Genomic DNA, 23,001 nt, shown 5'->3' with positions numbered 1-23,001 from the left:
GTCTTCTGACAGCACTGGCTCTTCGGCTTTGAAACGGAGATGAGCACCGCCCCCTAGATTCGGGAACAACTAGCACGTATGTGCGGGGGGAACCTTTACCTTTACCTTGAGTTTTATAAAACAGAATAAGACAGGATATCAATCTAATAACAGTTTTAAAATTGCTATTTTAAAAAGAGAAAAAGTCAAAAGCTGAATGAATCATTGAGCAAGTTTTCAGTGGATTTGAAATGAGATTGCTGGAATTTATTTTTTCCGTCAGCAGGAGTGAATCCTATAAAACAAGTAAAAAGAACATGAGCTATAACTCTTGTGTTAGCATTGAAATTCCTTGGGCTTGGGTACTTGTTTTGAAAACCACCTTGTGGCCAGGGAACAGACAATTAAATTGCAAAAGATTAAAATCTAACTTTTCAAGCATCCAATTGCAGCTTCCCTAATCAAATTCCAGGGAGAGGAGACAGCCAAAGCAGAAAAGGTAGTGTTTTTTTTAAAAAAAAACCTTGAATGATTTCCGTGTCTTACTATTTGGGGGATCAGCTGATTGCAGACAATTACAAATTGCCTTTATTGCACATTTATCAGACATGATGGAACGTCACCTATCTGGCAGGCATTCTCCAAGCCCATTTTTGACAGTTTTTATCTTTCTCCTAGAGGAAGCACCATCTGACCCCTACAGAAGGTCAACAACTTAATTATCCTATTCAAGACAAAGCCACTCTGTGCACAGGAAATGAAAGAGGTACTTTGAAAAGAAAGACATTTCCCTCTCTTGAAAGAAATGAAACTTACACAATCCCATATTCTTTTCATCCTGAACAGACCTCCTGACTGGATGCTAACTGATGTGGATCGTGGAAAGAAAGGAAATCCAGGCCCCCTTCCTGTCTTTCAGAATACAAGGACTGCAGCCCGGTGAATCTGTTTGGAAAAACAGTCCTATAAAGGGCTTCATACAAGGACAAACTCAGCCATCGGAGGAGCCACCACACAAACAAAAGTAAATCAAGAAACCAAACTAATATTACTGCAGGCACCTGCCTGGCCTGAGTTGAAGCACACAAAAAAATGTAGGAAAGAATGTTCTCTACAATGTTTTCATCTCTTCCCTTGCCGCTAACAATAGATAAATGCACAAGAGGTGAAAACAGCACTGGCTTATATTAATGGGCCATAGGAAAGAACCCACAAGTTACAAAGAAGTGCATTACCAAGAATATTAAAAGTAACTTGGTTGATAGACCTTCTTTGGCACATTTTAGAACTATTGATTTTGTACAGTAGCTTTAACTTGCCATTATTTCTTGCAAAGCCAAGATCTAGTCCAATTCCAGTTATAGTGTTGGAAGAAATATCCATCTGGGTTCAGTTCCAAGTGGGGACAAAGACACTGGAAACATGGAGGCTGCTTGGAAAGATGGTTTAATGGTGGTCAGGATCACATGGCTTGAGTTCCTGAACAGAAAAGGGGCGAGATCCTGTGCGCTCCCTGACTTTATGCTTTTTCTGAGCTTTGAACTTTCTGGGGCACAGGAAGAGTATCCTGATTGGTTGTCAAACTCCCAGGTGGTCTAGGGGTCTTAGCTAATGTTGTAGGTTGTCTCTCAAGCTTGCTTGAGCCTTGCCATGTGGTGAGTTTTTGTTGCTAGATGAGTCCTATTATGTTGCAGATGATGGTGGTCCATTGACACAGGTGGGGAGAATGAGTTTCTACCTCTGACCCATTGACAAAGGTGGGGGGAAATGAGTGAGCTTGGCTGAGGCTTTAATGGCCCATTGACAAAGGTGGGTGGGGGTGGCAGGAAGTTGCAGGGAACTGCTTTGTCTTTAAAACATGTTTCTCCATTTCTCATCCAGGGAAATATATTCTGCCTTTTTAAATATTTTCTAAAATATTTCATTCTTCTAGGAGGGGGGTGGGTGCTAAATTCCTACAATAGACAATGAAGGCAAAGTGTGAGCTTGTTTGCTTGCTTGCCTGCTTATTACTTACTTACTTACTTACTTACATACTTACTTGCTTGCTTATAATCAAAATGCAGCCATACTTTCATGTGGCAATAAACCCATGCCCCCTTTCATTTCAAAATACTTTAAAACCTAGAATTCCAAACAGAGGTGGGTTTCAGCAGGTTCTGACCAATTCTGGAGAACCGGTAGCGGAAATTTTGAGTAGTTCGGAGAACCAGTAGTAAAAATTCTGACTGGTCCTGCCCCCATCTATTCTCTGCCTCCCAAGTCCCAGCTGATTGGGAGGAAATGGGGATTTTGCAGTAACTGTCTCCCAGAGTTGGGTGGGAATGGAGATTTTACAGTATCCTTCCCCACCAAACCACGCTCACCAAGCCATGCCATGCCCACCAAGCCAAACCCACAGAACTGGTAGTAAAAATTTTTGAAACCCACCACTGATTCCAACTATACACAAGGAAAAGTGGGCTTATAGCCAGGGCCATATTCAGGGGAGATGAGAGGGCAATATAGCAGGTATGAAAAAAGGTGGAGCTTTATTGCCATCACCTTCTTGAGCTTCCTTTACTACTCTTGAAGGTCTCCCTGCCTGCAAGCCATTTGTCATGTGCTCCTTCTGGTGGGATGCAAGCTCTTGTGAAAATTAAGAAATGAAGATGTCTGAACAATTGTTTTTTTCCACGCCAATACTCTAGTTCTCGAGATTCCTGAGATGAGTTGTGAAATTTGCACTGGAGAGATACAATCAGAATTGGAGGGAGAATTGCTGTTTAACAGGCTAATTCTTTCTATGGTTATTGGCCAGATTTGATGACATCCTCAGAGATAAAATCAAGACAGTTTACAAACACGGGGAAAGAACCAGATTATTTCAACTGCAATGTGTCCAGTTAAACTTCATCTTCTCTTCAAAGCCTGTAGTGGAGGAAGAACAAATTGTTCCGATGGTTTCAATGGTTTATAGTTGTTATTATGCTCTGGTGTTTCTAAAATACACAATCTAAACCAGACTTCCTCATCTTGGCACCCTTTCAACATATTGAGACCACTCTCAGATTCTTACCCCTTATGGCCCAGCAGGCTGAGAATTCTGGTGCTTGTAACTCTAATCCCAGTCCTAAAAACTGATTGTTCTAAACCAGGAGCAGTCCACCTTTTGGTATCCAACAATATCGTGTTTTTTTGTGAGCTAGGGGTTGAGGGCAAGGACACCCTTGTCTGTTTGATTATTTATGAAGCGTGCTCTATTGTGCATCATGGCAGGATTAGAATGTCCTCTCATCTCTTGTTTTGGATGAGAAATTGAGGTTGGTTTTTTTTTTTTTTTTGGCTTTTAAAAGTGAAAGAAGTCAAATTAGAGCTTCATTTCACTTTGAGCTTTTCTTCCTCAAAACTAAGGGGAATTGGTCAGCTTCTGGAGAAGGTATGGCGAACTGAAGGTGATTCTGCAAAAACTAAGCTGATGACCACAGCAAAGACCCAAGAAACAGTGAGTACCTTGGAATGAAATAAGGAGAAGACCGATCACTCTTGTGCTCCAGATGGCTGTTTCTAATGGGGAGACCTCAGGACAGTAGTTTTCCATGGGTTGAAGTGCCAGGAGACAATGGGAGTAATAAACTTGCTGGCGGCTGCAGCATAAACTGTTAAAGGACGCTAGGTTCACAAACTATACTTTCCACAAGCTTTCAGAAATTGCTAATTAACTACTTCTAAGGTATTAGAGATCTTCAGAAAGACAAGTTTGAAAATGTTGGGGGATTCTGCTGTTGATCATGAACAAAAGCAAAATTTAATTGTAAGGATAAGAATGTAAGAATACTGAAATAAACAGCAAAAAGCTAAATAAGATTCTGATCATAGAAAGTTATAAACGAATTAAGAGTCCAGATAAAATTGGAACATTGAAACTTTTGCAATAAGATTTTGGATTTATAATAAATAAGCAACTTCTCTTGGGAAATAATTTTTGTTTTAGTTTTTTGAGACACACAAAAAAGCAATTTCATGATTTCAGAACTGGACACTAGAATGGACTAATGTTTTTATATAAAGGAAAGATGTACAAATCTGTTGTAGAACATTGTAACAATGAAAATATTGAAGGAGTCTTTTGAAGAATGGAGTAATAGTATATCCACAATATCAGTGATTATGTCTGCTTTAATTCATAGAACATTTATGTCCAAAAGTTATTGAAAAGTGACAGATGTAGAACACATTTTATCTGACAAGGTAGAGATAGTCTTGAGAGAAGTTTTACAGTTGAAAGGCCAAGAGAATGACTGGCTGGATCTGGTTTGCAGATAATACAGCAAGCCAGTGGTGAAATCCAATTTTTTTTACTATCGGTTCTGTGTGCGTGGCTTGTTGGGCGTGGCAGGGGAAGGATCCTGCAAAATCTCCATTCCCCCGCCCCCCCCGCTCCAGGGAAGGATCCTGCAAAATCTCCATTCCCACCCCACTCCAGGAGGATACTGCAAAATCCCCCTCCCCTCCCCACTTCTGGGGGAAGGATATTGCAAAATCTCCATTCCCATCCCACTCTGGGGCCAGCCAGAGATAGTATTTGCCAGTTCTCTTAACTACTCAAAATTTCCACTACCGGTTCTCCAGAACCTGTCAGAACCTGCTGGATTTCACCCCTGTAGCAAGCCCTTCATTAGAAAACAAATTTCTTCCTTTATGTAAGGGAGGTGAACAGCATTCTTACGTGCCATCTATTTTCTGTGATTTTTTTTTAAAACAAATATAGTTTGGCACAACAGCAGTTGCACCATTTTAATCCACGCTATGCCTTTCAGGTCAGGAAGTGTTCCTGTCCTTACAATTAACTCTCTTTGCCATTCTCTGACCAGGTTGCTCATATTAGATACACGAATGACAGTTAATTTATGCTCAAACACTCAGCTTGCCTCAATGACTGGGATATAACATTACACTAAAGAGATGCCTTGTAAAAGAAGTTCATTTCTTCTCAATCCTCTTAAGCCAAGAGCATTGTCCCAGATAATGGTGAGAAAGGAAAACTGGACAAGCTAATGCACTCTACTGAGATCCTGGACAGAGAGGAGGGCTATATTGAGATTCATGATATTTTAAGAGAAATTCAAGGTGTTTTTATTAAGTTTTATTGAAGAATTTTATATAATAATAAAAATGGTTCAAATGCAAGAAAAAAAAGAGTAAAAAAAGTGGTGAATAGATGAAGAAAAAGAAAAAAAATAACGAAGTAGTTTTCACCTGATAACTTTCGTTACACAAAAAGTATAGTGAAATGGATCTCACCAGAGGAGAAATAAATTTGTCCTCTGCCCTCCCTCTTTAAGATACCACCCTGACACCCTTTTTAATCCTCAAACCCATAAACTACCAATTCGAGAAGGAGCCAAGATGGCAACAAACTAGCAGCTCCTGAAATATGCTCCTACCATCTCACCTCTCTGATTCAGTCCTATGGCCTAAAAATGTAACTCAGAGCCAAATAAAGAACCTAGGCCAGCTCCAGTAATGATACTGGAGTGGGGGGTGGGGGTCCATAAATCCAATACAGCAGAGAAACAGATGAGGATTTATGCCTATCCAGAGGTGGGTTTCAGCAGGTTCTGACCAGTTCTGGAGAACCGGTAGCGGAATTTCTGAGTAACTCAGAGAACTGGTAGTAAAAATTCTGACTGGCCCCGCCCCCATCTGTTCTCTGCTTCCCGAGTCCCAGCTGATCAGGATGAAATGGGGATTTTGCAGTAACCCTCCCCCGGAGTGGGGAGAGAATGGAAATTTTATTCTTTCCCCTGCCATGTCCACCAAGCCATACCCATAGAACCCATAGAACCGCTAGTAAAAATTTTTGAAACCCACCATTGCGCCTATCCCCCTACCTAAAAATGTGAGCAACAGAGCTATAGCTTCAGGATCCCCTTTGCCCCCCCCCGAAGATTATGGCAACACAAAAGCCAGTAATAAGACAGGTTCCCGTCTGATCATCCAAAGCTTCAGCCCAAATTACTTTTCAGAGCAGGATGGTAAGGGAGGTAACTTTCTGGAACAAGTCTCCTGCATTTATTCATTCCATGAGGTCTGCCTTTTGTCCACAGAAAACTTGCTCTTTATTCTTTGATGGCTAAGCGACATTTCAGTTGAGGTGGACTGAAGCTTACAACAAGCTCTGTTACCTGTCAAAATAGAACATTAAATTTAAAAGATTTTTGCTACTTACCCAATTCAAGAAATTTTAAGTGCATATTCCTGGATTTAAAAAAAATTGTCTCTGTCCACCAGACTCACACACAAATGAGTGAGTCCCTGTGGCAGACTCAGCACACCCAAACTGTCAAAATCCCTAAGAATGAGTTAGTTCGTGACCTCATAACTAGGAAAGTGACAAATGATTGTGATTCAGCAGTTAATAACCATAAAAATGCACAGCTAAAAAGCAGTAAATCTGCCAGACTTGCCAAAACTAAGGAGTCTACGTAAACTCTAAGGAGGGAGGAAGCTAAATCTATAAACTCAGAACTCATTAATTGGAGGAAGAAACTAGCAATTCTGACATACACTCCCAGTGCTGCTAAGTAATATAGAAATCCAGCAATAACAATATATCTGCCCCATTGAGGTGCTCGTCTTCAAAATCATCTCATACCGCAGCCTCTGCTTTGCCGTGGACACCAAAAGCTGTCAGCACACTATTCTGACTTCTTTACCAGTAACAATAGTGTCGGTATCGATAGTGATTTCTCTGAGATCAATGCTCCAGCAATATCCCAAAGAAACTGCCTCCTCAGTCAAGGATTGTAGAAACTGTCAGGCTCCAAAAACCAAGAAAGGGACATGGTGATTCTTCCGAATAGATTTCTTTATTGTTCCACACCTGTAGGGAAAATTGTGCTAAACAGAAGCACCCTGCAATCTATAGGAAGCATATACTATGAAAACTATTACGAGCTGTCATCCCCCGTTTTCTTTCACACAAATTATCTGAACTGAGCTTACCTACTGCTCCCTATACATTTTTTGGGACTCTTGTTTGTTTTTATATATCCTTTCGATATTTTTAGCTCTTTAAAAATTACCTGTTTGTAGTGTACCCCATCTTCTGTTTGATTTGAATCACCAGTTTGCCCCCCCCTCCCTTTTCAGCAAAAATGCAAAGGGATTTCCAGTCACAAACAAAAATTATCTGTTGCTTCTTCCCTAATCAAACAAGTGAGTTTTTTCCACTTTTGAAAATTCTGTCATTTTCACCAACAACTCCTCTGTAATATACATTTCGGAATCGTTTTGTAGATGTCTTATAATGTGCAGCTTTGAGCTCTCAGTTTTTTAAGCAGTTTCATTGGGCTTTCATTTTAATCTATTTATTTTAAAATATTACTGTCTTTTTGACATTTTTGGAGCGTGTGTAATCCCTATGAAAACCCGGCAAGTTTTAGGGTTCAAGTATATTAAAACAGAGATTTCATTTCCAGTTTTGAAAACTGTTAAGACAAATGTTAAAACTTTGAATACAGGACTCTTGGCCTTAATCGTTCTCTCCTGCTGAAACTGCTTTGGTTTAACAATTACGGTCCCCTGCTATCCTAAGTGAGATGAGTATGCTCTAGACCAGTGGTTCTCAACCTTTATAGTGCTGCGACCCCTTTAATACAATTCCCCACGATGTGGCGACTCCAACTGTAAAATTATTTTCGTTCATAGGCCTAAGTAACTGTACTTTTGCTAATGTTATAAATCGTAATCATAATGTAAATATCTGATATACGGGATGTATTTTCATTGTTACAAACTGAACATAGCCAAAGCTTTATGTTTAATCACGAAACAATATGTAATTATATTTTGTGCAAAATATATTTCTGCTTATAATTAAATTACAAATAAATGAAGGGGGAAAAAAGCGGCAAACTGTTTTTTTGAATTTATCGTGCCTGAAGCCATATTGGCTAGCGATCTGAACTGCTTGCGATTGCCTTGAGGACGGAGGCATTAATGCGGAGACTCCTCCCCTATTAAGTTTATCGCGCCTGAAGCCAGATTAGGCTAGCGATTGGGAGTGATTGCAGCTGGCTTGAGAGGGAGACATCAGAGCAAAGATTTCTCTTTTTTTTAATTCATCGCGCCTGAAGCCGAATTTGGCTAGCGATTTGAAGAGCCTGCAGCTGGCTTGTGGAGTCAACCATTGGAGCGTGATTCTTCAGCTCACAAGTATACTTCCCATATTTCCGATGGTTTTAGGCGACCCCTGGCAAATCGTCATTCGACCCCCAACGGGTTCGCGACCCACAGGTTGAGAACCACTGCTGTAGACAGAGAAACTACTTAGCTATAGCCAATTATTAATTTTTCCCAAATAGGTTTTCTGGCCAATTTTCCTCTTTTGCACCAAAAAATACTCTTTTGAACTAATTTTATAATTGCTGTATTTTGACATTTTAAATATTATTTCCCTGCTTTCAAAACATTGGAGTCGAGGAGCAAAGTAAAATATTTTAGGAAGATTGGCCAAAAACCTCACAGTGCATTACAGATGGCCTTGATAGATTTCTTTATCCTAGAAAAAGATTTTTTAAAAAAGATAGTTCATATAATTTGATAAACTGGACATAAACTGTTTCAACTCCTACCCTCAAAACGATGCTATAGAGCACTGCACATCAGAACAACTAGACACAAGAACAGTTTTTCCTGAACGCCATCACTCTGCTAAACAAATAATTCCCTCAACACTGTCAAACTATTTACTAAATCTGCACTACTATTAATCTTCTTGTCATTCCTATCAACCCATCTCCTTCCACTTATGACTGTATGACTGCAACTTTGTTGCTTGTATTCTTATGATTTATTTTGATATTGCTTTCTGATTGCTTAATTGTAGCCTAGGACTATCATTAAGTGTTGCATCATTGTGCTAAATTTGTAGCCTAGGACTATCATTAAGTGTTGTAAGTGTTGTACTTTGATGAAGGTATCTTTTCTTTTATGTACACTGAGAGCATATGCACCAAGACAAATTCCTTGTGTGTCCAATCACACTTGGCCAATAAAAAAAATTCTATTCTATTCTATTCTATTCTATTCTATTCTATTCTATTCTATTCTATTCTATTCTATACAAACTAATCTGTCCATCCATTTCTACATTAGTAGCACCTTACATAATCCACTGTGATTTAGATGGGGACCCATCTATAATTCTCTGCACTCTTACTTATGGCTCTCTAGTCCAGGGGTCTCCAACCTTGGCAACTTTAAGCCTGGTGAACTTCAACTCCCAGAATTCTGGGAGTTGAAGTCCAACACGCTTAAAGTTGCCAAGGTTGGAGATCCCTGCTCTAGTCCTCTTGAGACCATGCTACTGAAAATCAGGGTAAAGAGACATTTTCTTTCGAGTGACTTCCCCCCCTTGTTTTTGGTGGTCTAATCAGACAAAATGCATTGATTTCCACTTTTGAATATGTTAATTTGAACAAAGGGGAAAAAAATGAAATCACTGCATTTGTAGCTCCTTTTTAGTGCTTTCCATAGCTCAAAACACTCAATTATGATTACAACCCAGAAGAAGCTACCCTATGTGCTAATTTCCAAATGTAGCAAGAAGCATTTAATTAATTAATTAATTTAATTTAATTTTTAATTAATTTTAATTTAATTTAATTATTTAATTTAATTTAATTATTTAAATTTTTATATCGCCCTTCTCCCGAAGGACTCAGGGCGGTGTACAGCCAAAGTTAAAACAATTAAATATACAAAATTAAAATATCAATTAAAATACATATTCAATAATGGCCAAATTAAAACCGTCAATTGACCCAACCTAAAATACCCCATATAAAATTACAAAAAATTAAAATTTGAAAATTTAAAAATCAAGCCAGTCCTGCTTGGATAAATAAATAAGTTTTTAATTCCCGGCGAAAGGTCCGAAGGTCAGATAGTTGGCGCAAACCGGGGGGAAGTTCGTTCCAGAGGGTAGGTGCTCCAACAGAGAAGGCCCTTCCCCTGGGGGCCGCCAGCCGGCATTGCTTGGCGGACGGCACCCTGAGAAGACCCTCTCTGTGAGAGCGCACGGGTCGGTGGGAGGCATAAGGTAACAGCAGGCGGTCCCGTAAGTACCCGGGCCCTAAGCCATGGAGCGCTTTAAAGGTGGTAACCAGAACCTTGAAGCGCACCCGAAAGACCACAGGTAGCCAGTGCAGACTGCGCAGGAGTGGTGTTACCCGGGAGCAACGTGGAGCTCCCTCAATCACCCGCGCAGCTGCATTCTGGACTAACTGGAGTCTCCGAGTGCACTTCAGGGGTAGCCCCATGTAGAGAGGATTGCAATAATCCAGACGAGAAGTGATGAGAGCATGAGTGACCGTGCATAAGGCATCCCGGTCCAGAAAGGGGCGCAACTGGCGAACCAGGCGAACCTGGTAAAAGGCTCTCCTGGAGACGGCCGCCAGATGATCTTCAAACGACAGCCGTCCATCCAGGAGAACGCCCAAGTTGTGTACCCTCTCTGTTGGGGCCAGTGACTCGCCCCCAACAGACAGCCGTGGTTGCAGCTGACTGTACCGGGGTGCCGGCATCCACAGCCACTCCGTCTTGGATGGATTGAGTCTGAGTCTGTTTCTCCCCATCCAGACCCGTACGGCCTCCAGGCAATGGGACAACACTTCGACAGCTTCATTGGGGTGGCCCGGGGTGGAAAAGTACAGCTGAGTGTCATCAGCGTACAGCTGATAACTCACCCCGAAGCCACTGATGACCTCGCACAACGGCTTCATATAGATGTTGAACAGGAGAGGCAAGAGAATCGACCCCTGAGGCACCCCACAAGTAAGGCGCCTCGTGGTCGAGCTCTGCCCTCCTGTCAACACCGTCTGCGACCGGTCAGAGAGATAGGAGGAGAACCAACGATAAACGGTGCCTCCCACTCCCAAACTCCCCAACCGGCGCAGCAGGATACCATGGTTGATGGTATCAAAAGCCGATGAAAGATCTAACAGGACCAGGGCAGAGGAACAACCCCTATCCCTGGCCCTCCAGAGGTCATCCACCAACGCGACCAAAGCTGACTCCGTGCTATACCCGGACCGGAAGCCAGACTGGAACGGGTCTAGATAGACAGCTTCATCCAGGTACTGGGGAAGCTGCCATGCCACCACACTCTCTACAACCTTCGCCACAAAGCGAAGGTTGGAGACTGGACGGTAATTACCCAAAATAGCTGGGTCCAGAGAAAGCTTCTTAAGGAGGGGTCTCACCACCGCCTCTTTCAAGGCGGCGGGAAAGACGCCTTCCAACAAAGAAGCATTTATAATTCCCCGGAGCCAGCCTCGTGTCACCTCCTGAGTGGCCAGCACCAGCCAGGAGGGACACGGGTCCAGTAAACATGTAGTGGCATGTAACCTCCCCAGCAACCTGTCCATGTCCTCGGGAGCCACAGAATCAAACTCATCCCAAACAACATCAACAAGACATGTCTCAGTCATCTCATCCGGATCATCACAATCTTGGTCCAAACTATCCCGAAGCTGTGCGATTTTATCATATAGATAACCACTAAACTCCTCAGCACGTCCCTGCAAGGGTTCATCCCGTCCCCCCTGGTGTAGAAGGGAACGGGTCACCCGAAACAGGGCGGCCAGGCGGTTATCTGCCGACGCAATGAGGGTGGAAACGTAGGAACGTTTTGCCATCCTCAGTGCCACTAGGTAGGCTTTCGAAAAAGACCTAACTAGTGTCCGATCAGCTTCGGAACGGCTGGACCTCCAGGTACTCTCTAGGCGTCTTCTCCGGCGTTTCATCTCTCTCAGCTCCTCAGAGAACCAAGGAGCCAATTGAGATCTACGCCGGGTCAGAGGCCGCAAAGGCACAACACAGTCCAAAGTCCCAGCCGCGGCCTGTTCCCAGGCCGCAACTAGTTCTTCGGTCGTGCCATGAGCAAGATCCTCAGGAAACGGCCCAAGCTCCGTCAGGAACCTCTCGGGGTCCATCAGGCACCTGGGACGGAACCAACGCATTGGTTCCGTCTCCCTGCGGTGGTGAGCGGCGGTCTGAAAGTCTAGGCGGAGGAGAAAATGATCTGTCCATGACACCGGTATCGTCACTAAGTCCCCTAATACCAGATCATTAAACCACTGTCCAGAGATATAAATCAAGTCCAGTGTGGACCCCCCCGTGTGTGTAGGGCCATCAGTTACTTGGATCAGGTCCAAGGCCGTCATGGAAGCCTGGAACTCCTGAACCACCGTCGACGACAAGCCGGCTGATGGCAGATTGAAGTCCCCCATGACCAAAAGTCTGGGGATCTCAATCGCCACCCCAGCAAGCACCTCAAGCAGCTCAGGCAGGACTGTAGTCACGTAGCAAGGTTGATTCTGCTATTAAATTACAGGTGTGAAAATTAGCGCAAGTCAGGAGGAATTAAGATGGAAACAGCAAAATCAGATAAGATAACTGCTTTTAAGTCACTATTATGGCTATCGTGGGAATGGCCATACTGCACACGGGAACAACAAAATCAGACTGCTCTTAACAACAAACTTCAGAACTCATTCAACACACATTTCTTCTGCTTCAGGCAGCATAACTATGTCCTGCACTAAGCCAGAGTTCTGCTTTCTTTGATCATGATCAGAGCAGTTTGCTCTTTCCAGCATCTGCTCTTAGTAGACTGTTCCAAGCATAGAAATACAGTAAAACAGGCAAAAGCAAATTGCTAGAGGCTGAAGAGAATTATGGAGGCAAAGACATTGAGAACAGGGTCTTCTGTAAATTTTTATAACACTTATAGAACATAATTTCTTTGTAACATATGGTCATTCATCAGGGGCAGATTGGTCCTGAGTCACTGTGCCAATTTTTTTTTTATGACCAAGTAATGAACCAACTTTAAATATTTTAAAAAACACACAAAAACATCCTTTATTTTTTATACAGCAGTCTTAGTATAATGCACAAACATGGGCCTGTTTAGTGTTTCTCAAGTTCATTTGCCAACGTGAACACAACACACTACAATTCGCTCTTTTTACCCTCCTATACTTCTGAAGCAGAGAGCTGATATTCTGGAATGCACCGCAGTCCATTTTTAACATTGTAGCCCCTGGTGAATTTTATTAACCTGAATATCAAAAAAGGGATCTCAAAACTAATCAGCCTTGCTTTATCCTCAAAGCTGCTTTAACAAGCAAGAGAATCCCATACTGTAATTGGTATTCTACAATTTAATTGTTCAGTTCTTAAATCTAATATTGCAGCTGTGTGTTAAGTGGATACCACAGCTTTTCAAGAACATGAAAGTAAAATACATCTGTGAAACAGAAAGCCAAACCATCTCTTGATCAGACATGTTTACAGCATCATGAGACTTTTGAATGGTTTGTATCTCTCTCAAAAGTGATAGAAATGCCTTTCAACCAGTTATCTTAAAGTATGTGTGTATGTGCGTATAGCTATCTGAGGCCTTAATTGTTGAGACTGAACAACAGTCTGAAGACAATGGTATATTATCATTAGTTCTGGCCCCATTCATTTGCTGAAACAGAAATGGAGTTATAGCCACTTGTTCCTTTAATCTCCAAATGCTGTTTTCAAATCAACTGGTCATGTTTTAAAAACAGTTAATAATTTTAACCTCAAGAAAAAGATGGCTATATCAACAACCTTCCAGAAAAGAACATTCACTATGGTCTCCTATATTTATATTATCCAGTGGTGGGATTCAAGTAATTTAACAACCGGTTCTCTGCCCTAATGATTTCTTCCAACAACCAGTTTGCCAAACTGTTCAGAAAGTTAACAACCGGTTCTCTCGAAGTGGTGCGAACTGGCTGAATCCCACCACTGATATTATCTCACTGAAGTAATAAGACAAAAGGGTCATCTGAAGATGGCAGTCACAAATGCTAAGATCTTTGAGAATTATATTCTGTAATAGCTTGAACGTTTTGATTTGGCAGTCTGCTTAACCGAGCAAACAAATATTCATGGAGAAAGAAAAGTGTCTTACAAATGACATCTGCTTTTTTTCCACACCGAAAGTCTTAACACATTGCAAATGGGAAAGTGACATTGTTATTAAAACTGTGTGTGACAACTCTAAAAACCTACCTGAAAATTAAATAAGCAATCCTCCTTTAAATTATGAAATATTTCAAATAATTCAACAAGGTTGAATCTGAATTAACATTGTTTTGGCTTAACTTTATCAATTGAAATATAAAATGATTTTTTTAAAAAAAACTACCAAGCAGCAAAGATGAATTGGGTTTTTTTTCTTTACTCAAAACTTTCTAACAATAATACTTAAAGTTGCACAAAACCATGAAAGACCATTGACTATCCCTGAATCAAGCTCCAGTTTACTCAGTATGTCAAAATATTTCTAATTAATGGGGATTTTTTGCCTAAATCCTGTTAAGCTGCAATGGAGATACACCTCTTCTATGAATAAGGGCAAATTTAACAAGATAACTTTTTTCAGCTATTACATTCCATTCCAATTCATTTTTAAAAAGTGCTATCATAATTAATTTTTTTCTAACTCTGCTCTTAAAACAGCAACAAGGGCTTTGTAATAGCAACTGATGTAGCAGTTAAAGTCTTTGGGATCTAATAATAATAACAATAATACTTATATTTCCTTTTGAGAGAACCGCAACAATATTCTAGTCCTTTGCAGACAGAATCCAATCTGGTAAAAACAGACATAAAATGCTGCTCTTTGATCGGGTAACTGTGAAGCAAAAACTGTCCTTAGAAAAAGAGAAATGCATTCCTATTGTTGAGATCCCCATCTCCTCCTTGTAACATCATTACAGCTTCTCCATGGGAGGGAAACTTAATCTTCAAGTTCAAAGCTTGTTTCATCATACAGTTCGGGACGAGATGACCTAGCATGCCGGGAATATTTCAGACACAAAAAATCACCCAGTTCATCTAGAGCGTTCAGGACCTGAAATGCAATTTCAGTGTATTAGAAAGGCATACTTAGCATTTTAAAAAAAACACAAGAAGTCATGCCTGTTTCTCCTATGGCATTTAATGTTGAACTGTTATGAATAACTCATTCAATTTTTTCAGAAATTCTACATAAATCATGCATTTACAAGTTTTTTGTAGTTTCTGACAGCTGGTTCTATCTCCTTGATGAAGTCTATCAATCTCCCCTGAATTAGCAGAATTTTGCATGGTTCTGTGGTCTTGATGAAAAGGCATAGTTTTGAAAAGGGTAATAAGGACTCTGCATGAGCATAACATATATCCAGAATATTCTTTGTGTGGGTACACTGGAATGGAATAGAATAGAATAGAATAGAATAGAATAGAATAGAATAGAATAGAATTGGAAGGGACCTTGGAGGTTTTCTAGTCCAGCCCCCTGCTCACGCAGGAGAACCTATACCAGTTCGGACAAGTGGCTATCGAGTCTCCTTTTAAAAACCTCTGGTGATGGGGCGCCCGTGATTTCTAAGGCAAGCTCTTCCACTGTTTAATTGTCCTCACTGTTCGGAAGTTTCTCCTTAATTCCAGGTTGCTTCTCGTCTTTGGTTAGTTTCCATAACTTTTTTACTTTTCTACATACTATTTCCATAACTTTACTTTTCTTTACCTGTCTTTTAAGCAGCATTAACATGTTTGGGGGTGGGGAGGCACATTGTATATGAGTATGTCTTTAATATTAATATTAAACTAAATTAAATACATCTGGAAAAGTATTACAGCACTGTACCATTATAAATCAAAGTACGTGCATATCTTATGTGCATCCCTGCATCTTCCTCGCCCCATCTTGAAGATGGCTTAATTGAGTTACTGAGCATTTTTCCTTACAGTGAACATTCCACAACATTGCTAGGCTGTGGCTGAGGTAGGCTGGATCTGGATCAAGATCATCTAATAGGGAGGTGGCGTTTTCCATAGAGAAGCTTTTTTTCCCCAGGCATTTTAGATGGCAAATAGGAGGAACACTGGAGGGTCAGCACCCTTCCTTGGCTCCATCTGGCTTCCTATAGGATTGGTGCCATTTATCTGGGAATGCAGGATTCTGTTCCCCACTGATCATTTTTGCTCTGGCCAACGTAGCAGATAGAATCTTGCCAGCACAGCAGGTTCCCCCCCCCACTTTTTTGTTCTTTTGGTGGCATGAGGACATTGGTCTTATGAAACCTCAACCATGAGGTCAAATACTTTCTGTAGCACTCATGAGGAAGTAAGTATAGAGACAAAGGAAAGAAAGATGGACAGGAAGGGAAGTCTGGCCTAGTTGGTTGAGTCATTTTACCTACCACACTGTAAAAGGATTACTGTGGGAATAGTGATTTGAAAAGTGACCTTTATTATGGTTCTGTAATCCTAAAGGATTACAGTTTTTCTTTAAAACATTATATGGCTGTAGGATTAATTTTAAAAAAATTACAAATACATTTCTGGTGACCTTCTTTTTAAAATGCTGGTTCTTGGATACTTTCTTCTTGCTTAAAAGACAGGAGGAAAGCATATCCAGGAGATCTATGCAGATATTTGAGAAAATTCTTCTATCTTTCCATTTTAGGAAGGGAATAACAATGGCTGGGATATTTCGAATTAAGTTAAGTCCATGTCATAGCTCAACAATGTGATGTTTTTATTAGAAGGTTTAAATACAATAAAAAGTATAAAAAAAGCAAAGAAAAAAAGAAAAAGGAAGAAAGAAAACAGCTGTACTGTGTCCAAACACTTTGGAAGAATTATATGGTTATAGTACTGATTTTTTAAAATGTACAAATTCTTATTTGTGCTTGCCTTCCACACAAAACTAATAGCCTAGTGAGGTAATTCCTATTGATTCAAAGCATAAAATTCAGGGTTCTTTTATTTTCAAATTACTGCAGAGAACAAGTCCTGACTGTCTCTAGCAAATACAGAATTCTTTAATAGGCATTACAGTTCTTTAATGCATTAATTGAATTTGGGGCATGGTCTTTTCCAATTTTATTAAACATATTGGGCTTAAAATTGTTAGGTGTCTTTCATGAACAAGCAGAAGAATTACAAAACCAGAAGATCCAGCTATTTGGATAATAAATTATTATAAAGTTTATTTAAAGTTCTGAGTTCATCAGGACAATATAGTCAAACAGAAAATTTATAAACAATTAGATAGTGGCCCTTATCCTAAGGGCTGTGATAGAATTATTATTTAATCAATTTTTGACAAGCTTTTAAACAGCATATTTTTTTCTTCTGCTAAGAATCTGTCATTAACTCTAATCTCTCTTTAATTATTCCTCGGAGACCTCAGGAAACTGAGAATACGATACTATTTCTCAAATCTGCTCCAATACCATAAAAATTGATACCATTGTGGTGATACCACTATAAGGGAAGTGACCTATAAGAACTGGAATTAACAAGCAAAAAATGGCTTAAATTACTTTAAAAATTTTTTTTTAAGAGAGTAAGGGTGGACAGGCTGTCAAGTGCCCAAATTTTGATTACATGACTGTCGGAGCCATGCAGGCATAAGCATTATTCATTGAACACTACAGTAACTTTCAGTGATTGCTATATGAATGGTCATAATCATTCTGTTCTTAGAAATTATGGCCTTCACAATATCCCACTGTCACGCAATCGCAATTTGCAACCTTCCCTGCCAGCTTCCCAGAAACAAAGTCAATGAAAAAAGCAACAGGAAGTCAGAAATTTGGTCATGTTAGGTTCTTGATTAATAACTCATAGCGTTAAGTCATACATTCCACTACTGATGAGAACAAAAATATGTAATGTGTTTTTATCTATTGTCCATAATGTTGTGAATTTTTACCTTAACAAGATTTCTAAAGCGTATTACTCCCATCATTCATAAAATAATATATACATTTTATAATTCTGCTCCCTTTCCACTTTGACAATTTAAGAATTCTATAAAAACTCAAAACTAATACAAGTGGATTCAATAAGATACAGTGTTTAATCTATACTTCCTATCTTTCTAGCAGCAATGTGTTCTGATGTTTCTAATTATCTAACTTAAAAGCTCCAAAGGCTCTGTGATCAAATGAAGCTTAAAGAAGGAAGGCAAAATTACAAGAGACAACAAAGAAGAGAAATCTAGTGAGGCTTCTTCTCCCAAGCTCCTCCAGGAAGTGAAGTTTGTTTTGTAAGTCTATCTCTGTGCTTACCGTGTCTAGCATCTCCCGTGTATGAGCACTGGACACACAAAACCGAGCTCTGGATTCTGTGATTGGGGTAGCTGGGAAGCCAACTATAACCACACCAATATTTTTGGATAACATGAGTCTTGCAAAAGCCCTGAGTAAGGAAATAAAATGAAACAGAGCTTTTTTCTTAAAATGGGATTATATTTAAAAGAACAAAGAAAAAGAATTGCAGAAATAATACCAAAAACATATACATATTCTGATGATATAAACAATCAATGTTAATTTAACAAAAAATCCTTCCAAAAGGATTACAGCTGCGATTAGTTCTTTCTTGCATTACTGTGCATGTGTGGTATGGACATTCAAAAACATTTATTTGGTGATTTAGTACACTTTAACAATTCAATTGCATATGAATAAAACAATAAGGGGCTCCAGATCTCACTTTCCTTCCTCAGGCTTGGTTTTAGCAAACCACGCATGATAGGTTTTAATTAAATTGTCTAATTGTGGCTTCAACATGCATTTAACTAATCATTTCTAATCAATGATCTCCAAAGGATCATTTAATAAATGCACTGAATTGGAAGCTAGATTACTCCATCATCTGTCTGTCTGTCTTGTTCCATCTCAACTCTCTCATTTCTCATATCTGCCTGCCCCCCCCTCACTATCATCTATCTATCTCCTTCTCCCTGCCATCTCCCACCCTGATGTAGCCTTACTGATGTGCCAAATTCCTTAGCATACTTAGTGTAAATCTTTAAAAGGGTACTGATAAGCTTAGTAAAAAAAAAAACCTGTCTTTTTTGGGAAATTCATCCCTATTAGGATGAGACTCTCATTCTGGCTGAAGGTTATTCATTATTTTTTAATCATGTAACAAGTGAGAGCTTACCCTCTGCTGAAATAGTATAACAAAGAGAACTTGCAGCCTGCTCTTCCCCACAAGATTGCATGGAGGTAGGGTAGAGGAAAGCCCCAATTTGCTATAGGTGATGATTACCTATGTTCCTCTTACAGCTTTTAAAAATAATTATAAATGAACTGAGTTTAAAAATTATATTCTGAAAATTATGTACATTTTTTGGTGCAACAGGAATGAACTTACCCAATTTTACCAGGTAAATATAGAAGTAAAGGCACAACTGGAGAATCATCATTGCCATAAATAATGAAGCCTAATTCACGCAATCTTCTTCTGAAGTACCTTGTATTTTCTGCTAGCTGATTGATTCGTTGACGTCCTGAAAAAATGAATGAATTACAGAATTCAGAAAAATCATGTATTATACTTGCTACCTAAAAACAAAAACAGAAGTATAGATATTTACATTACAAAAGGATGAATGAACAAAACACTTATTTGAAACAAATTAGGAGCTCATCAGTTCTGAAACATATGGTGCAAACTGTAAAACAGATTCATGAAATTATTTCCAACAAATAAATTTGCCTAAAATTATCAGGCAAAACGGCAGTAATGATGAGACCAAGTGAGGTAGACATTCAACCTTTTGATTTTTAAGAGGATTCAGCAATAACATAAGCACATAGAAGGACAACACATGTTTTTCCTCAGAACTAATTTCCCATTTGTCCAATTATTTTTTTCTGCATGTTTATTTTAGAAATTAAAGAATTTCTAGACAACATGTGCTTAGACCATTTTAGGGAAGAAAAAGAGTGGTACTAATGGAGAGGTTCCATACTCTGTTTGACAGACTTCTTTTAATAGAACAATTCTCTTTGTTGCTTTATATTTGAAAAAGGGAAGAGGTGTAAAATGATTGCCTTGTTTCAAAGCATACTCTTTTTCTTTTCAAGAAAATAAGAATGCTTCTCAACTCTACTGAAAAACGCATTAAAAATATTTAGAACTTCAGAAAAAATATTGAACGGCCAGGATAATTACCACCTACCTCTATACTGCTTGAATACAATAAACTTGGATATGTCAGGATATGCAAATCTATCTAAATCTGATCTCAGAACCATTGCCAAGACCATTGACACCCTTAAATTCCTGTTCCACTTGCCTGAGCTTGTGCTATCCCAGGAGTCATTTATCCTTTTGGAATATGAAAAAGAATTTGAAGGAGCAAGGCAACAAGATGTCATCTTATTCAATATAATTTTCAACTCTGTACAGCTGAAATCGGCTAGCTGAACAGGTTTCCACGACCACACTGCACCTTGCAGATGAAAATACTGATCTGATGGAATTGTTATTCAGTCACTTTCAACTTTTTGTGACCCAGTGAACATCATTTCAACGGAACTGTCTGTCAGTAGCTGCTTCTCTAGGGTTCTTGTACGCTCATGGCATATTTCATCACTGATTGTATCTAGCCACCTGTCTTTCTGTCAGCCTCTTTTTCTTATTGCCTTCAATTTTTTCAAGCATCAGGCTCTTCCAATGACTTTGCATTATGTGTTCAAAACATTTGAGTTTCACCTTACTATTGTTCACTAACTGCTTTCAATGAGTAGTTGGAAGGGGCAGTTTTATCCTGTGGACCCTTCCAGGTTCTACAAGTTTTAGACAATTACTATCCAGTCTTCAATCTTCTCTTAATTGTGTAAAGGTAAAGGCTGTGGAGACAGTGATTTAGAATGAATCACTGGGGCACCCTAGAAGAAATGAACTATCTAGACCTTATTGAACAGAGTTCAGGCCTGCCTAAAGGACAATTGATAGCATTTGTAACTTTGGCTGATGCCTATGCCAGTGCCTGAGTAGGGAATCACTTGACTTTCTAGTTCTGCTTCTTAATCAACAAATGCCTTTCAGAGTTTAGGTTTATCTATTCTGTTAGTTTTATTTTATCAAACTGTCACTGTTATTGTTTTGAGCAGTTGGGACTCTATATTCAATTGTAATAAGATACAAATATGATAAACAAATGAACACATGTTGACACCCTCTTTTACCAATTTTGAACCATTTTAGTTGCTCTGTATTTTGGTAACTGTTGCTTCTTGGTCAAGAGATAAATTATTCAACAGGCAGATGAGGTGGCCTGATACATGTTTTAGGGTTAACTAAACAGGTAGCAGTGAACACAGTAGAAAGTATTTGAATAACCAATACTTTAAAAATAGCCATTTTAAAAATATTTGCTTGCCTTTTCCATTATTCCTGAGATGTGTACAAATTGTCCTTGAGTTATGAAGGTAATTGGGACTGGGATTGTTATCCCTAAATTATGTAGTCATAAAGCTTGATGCCACAGGAATGCATTGCTTAGTGAGGGAAACTGAGGCAATCCCAATTGGTGCGGTAATCCCAAAATATGTGGGTTGTTAAGTGGAGAGCAAAGAGAGTTCCGGGTAAGGAGCTTGGGAGATACTGCAGGGAAGTGGAGGAGGCCTGTGGAAGTCACATGTAAATTGGGGCTGGAGTGATGGTGCCACAGTGTGGGGTATGGTTAGGGAGGCAAAGCAGCGGTTGCAGGATGAGTTCATGTATGTATACGAGTGCAGGAAGGCCAGGGAAAGAGGGCGCAGTATGTGTGTGTATGAGCAAAAGGAGACAGGGGAAATAGGCAGGGGTGAAATCCAGCAGGTTCTGACAGGTTCTGAAGAACTGGTAGCAGACATTTTGAGCAGTTCGGAGAACCGGCAAATATCACCTCTGGCTGGCCCCAGAGTGGGGTGGGAATGGGAATTCTGCAGTATCCTTCCCCTGAAGTGGGGTGGGAATGGAGATTTTGCAGTATCCTTCCCCTGCCATGCCCACTAAGCCACATCACACCCACCAAACCATGCCCACAGAACCGGTAGTACAAAAATTTGGATTTCACTACTGGAAAATAGGGTTTAGCGTGCAAGTATGTGTGTCTGTGAGCAAAAGGAGAACAGAGAGATAGGGTGCGGAGGGTGTTCAGTATGCAAGCACAGGGATGCCCAGGGAAAAAAGGGTATCAAGGAATGCATGGATGTATTCAGCAGGTAGGCCGAGAAAGAAAAGTACAGACGCATGCAAGTGAAGAAAAATCAGTAGAGAGAAGATTTATTCAAGTGATTTGTGATTTTCACTCCCAGCTTTCCGCACTGACTTTGTCTGTGGGAAGCTGGCAGGAAGGTCCAAGATCATGTGCCCGCAGGATGCCCGCAGAATGCTGCAACCAGTCATTAGTGCAAACAGGTTGCTAAGCAGCTAAATTTTCTTTACATGACTGCGGGGCTGCTGCAATGGCTGGAACTTTGAGGACTGGTCACAATTCTCTTCACTGCCATCATAATACCGAACAGTCAAATAAATGATCCTAACTTTAAGGCTCAGTCCTAGAGGAGATCAACCCTGACTGCTCTTTAGAAGGCCAGATCCTGAAGATGAAACTCAAATACTTTGACTGCCTAATGAGAAGGAAGGACTCCCTGGAGAAGAGCCTAATGCTGGGAAAGATTGAATGGGACGACAGAGAATGAGGTGGCTGGATGGAGTCACTGAAGCAGTAGGCGTGAGCTTAAATGGACTCCAGAGGATGGTAGAGGACAGGAAGGCCTAGAGGAACGTTGTCCATGGGGTCGTGATGGGTTGGACACGACTTCGCAACTAACAACAGCAACAACAACTTTAAGGCTACTTGTATGTATTAGGGACGCACAAATCATTTCTTCTGTGAAATGACTGTGTGTGCACATGTATGTCAGGAAGCAGAATTCAAAGCAGCTGCATGAGCTTTGCAGAAGATATGGCTGATATAAAGATTTAAAGAGAGGATCTCTATTTGCACTCGGGCTGTGGAGCATCTTTTTCTAGTGTTTTCATGGTCATTTATAACTGTACCTGGCTCAGCATATGTCTACCTTATGCTGGTACATGCAGCTAACCTGCTGAACATTCTCCCTGGTTAGGATCAAGGATTGTAATTACTTT

At 40.0% G+C, this 23,001-nt stretch overlaps 1 protein-coding gene and 1 long non-coding RNA gene across 10 annotated transcripts in view; one reads left to right on the top strand and one right to left on the bottom strand.

Annotated features, from left to right (window-relative positions):
• The first annotated feature begins 268 nt into the window (after positions 1-268).
• Positions 269-23,001, top strand: part of LOC131197517 (uncharacterized) — a 31,248-nt gene continuing 8,515 nt past the window's right edge. Inside the window, exons 1-4 of one of the 8 annotated variants that reach the window (XR_009154965.1) lie at positions 269-745; positions 826-1,003; positions 3,373-3,463; positions 17,990-18,112. This is a non-coding gene — a long non-coding RNA (uncharacterized LOC131197517). The other 7 variants (XR_009154967.1, XR_009154968.1, XR_009154969.1 and 4 more) reach the window with 7 other exon arrangements.
• SPTLC3 (serine palmitoyltransferase long chain base subunit 3) overlaps positions 11,753-23,001 on the bottom strand; it is a 125,245-nt gene continuing 113,996 nt past the window's right edge. The window contains exons 10-12 of one of the 2 annotated variants that reach the window (XM_058181650.1): positions 19,228-19,363; positions 18,135-18,264; positions 11,753-14,923 (exon numbers count right to left, since the gene is read on the bottom strand). In XM_058181650.1, the coding sequence (XP_058037633.1) occupies positions 14,810-14,923; positions 18,135-18,264; positions 19,228-19,363 (380 nt within the window). In that variant the 3' untranslated portion in view covers positions 11,753-14,809. The remainder of the gene's footprint in view (positions 14,924-18,134; positions 18,265-19,227; positions 19,364-23,001) is intronic. The other variant, XM_058181639.1, reaches the window with a different exon arrangement.

The sequence above is a fragment of the Ahaetulla prasina genome, chromosome 1 (genome assembly GCF_028640845.1).
Source record: "Ahaetulla prasina isolate Xishuangbanna chromosome 1, ASM2864084v1, whole genome shotgun sequence".
NCBI classification, from domain to species: Eukaryota; Metazoa; Chordata; class Lepidosauria; order Squamata; family Colubridae; genus Ahaetulla; species Ahaetulla prasina.
The sequence above is the reverse complement of the archived record's forward strand: the minus strand, read 5'-3'. Positions and strand labels throughout refer to the sequence as shown.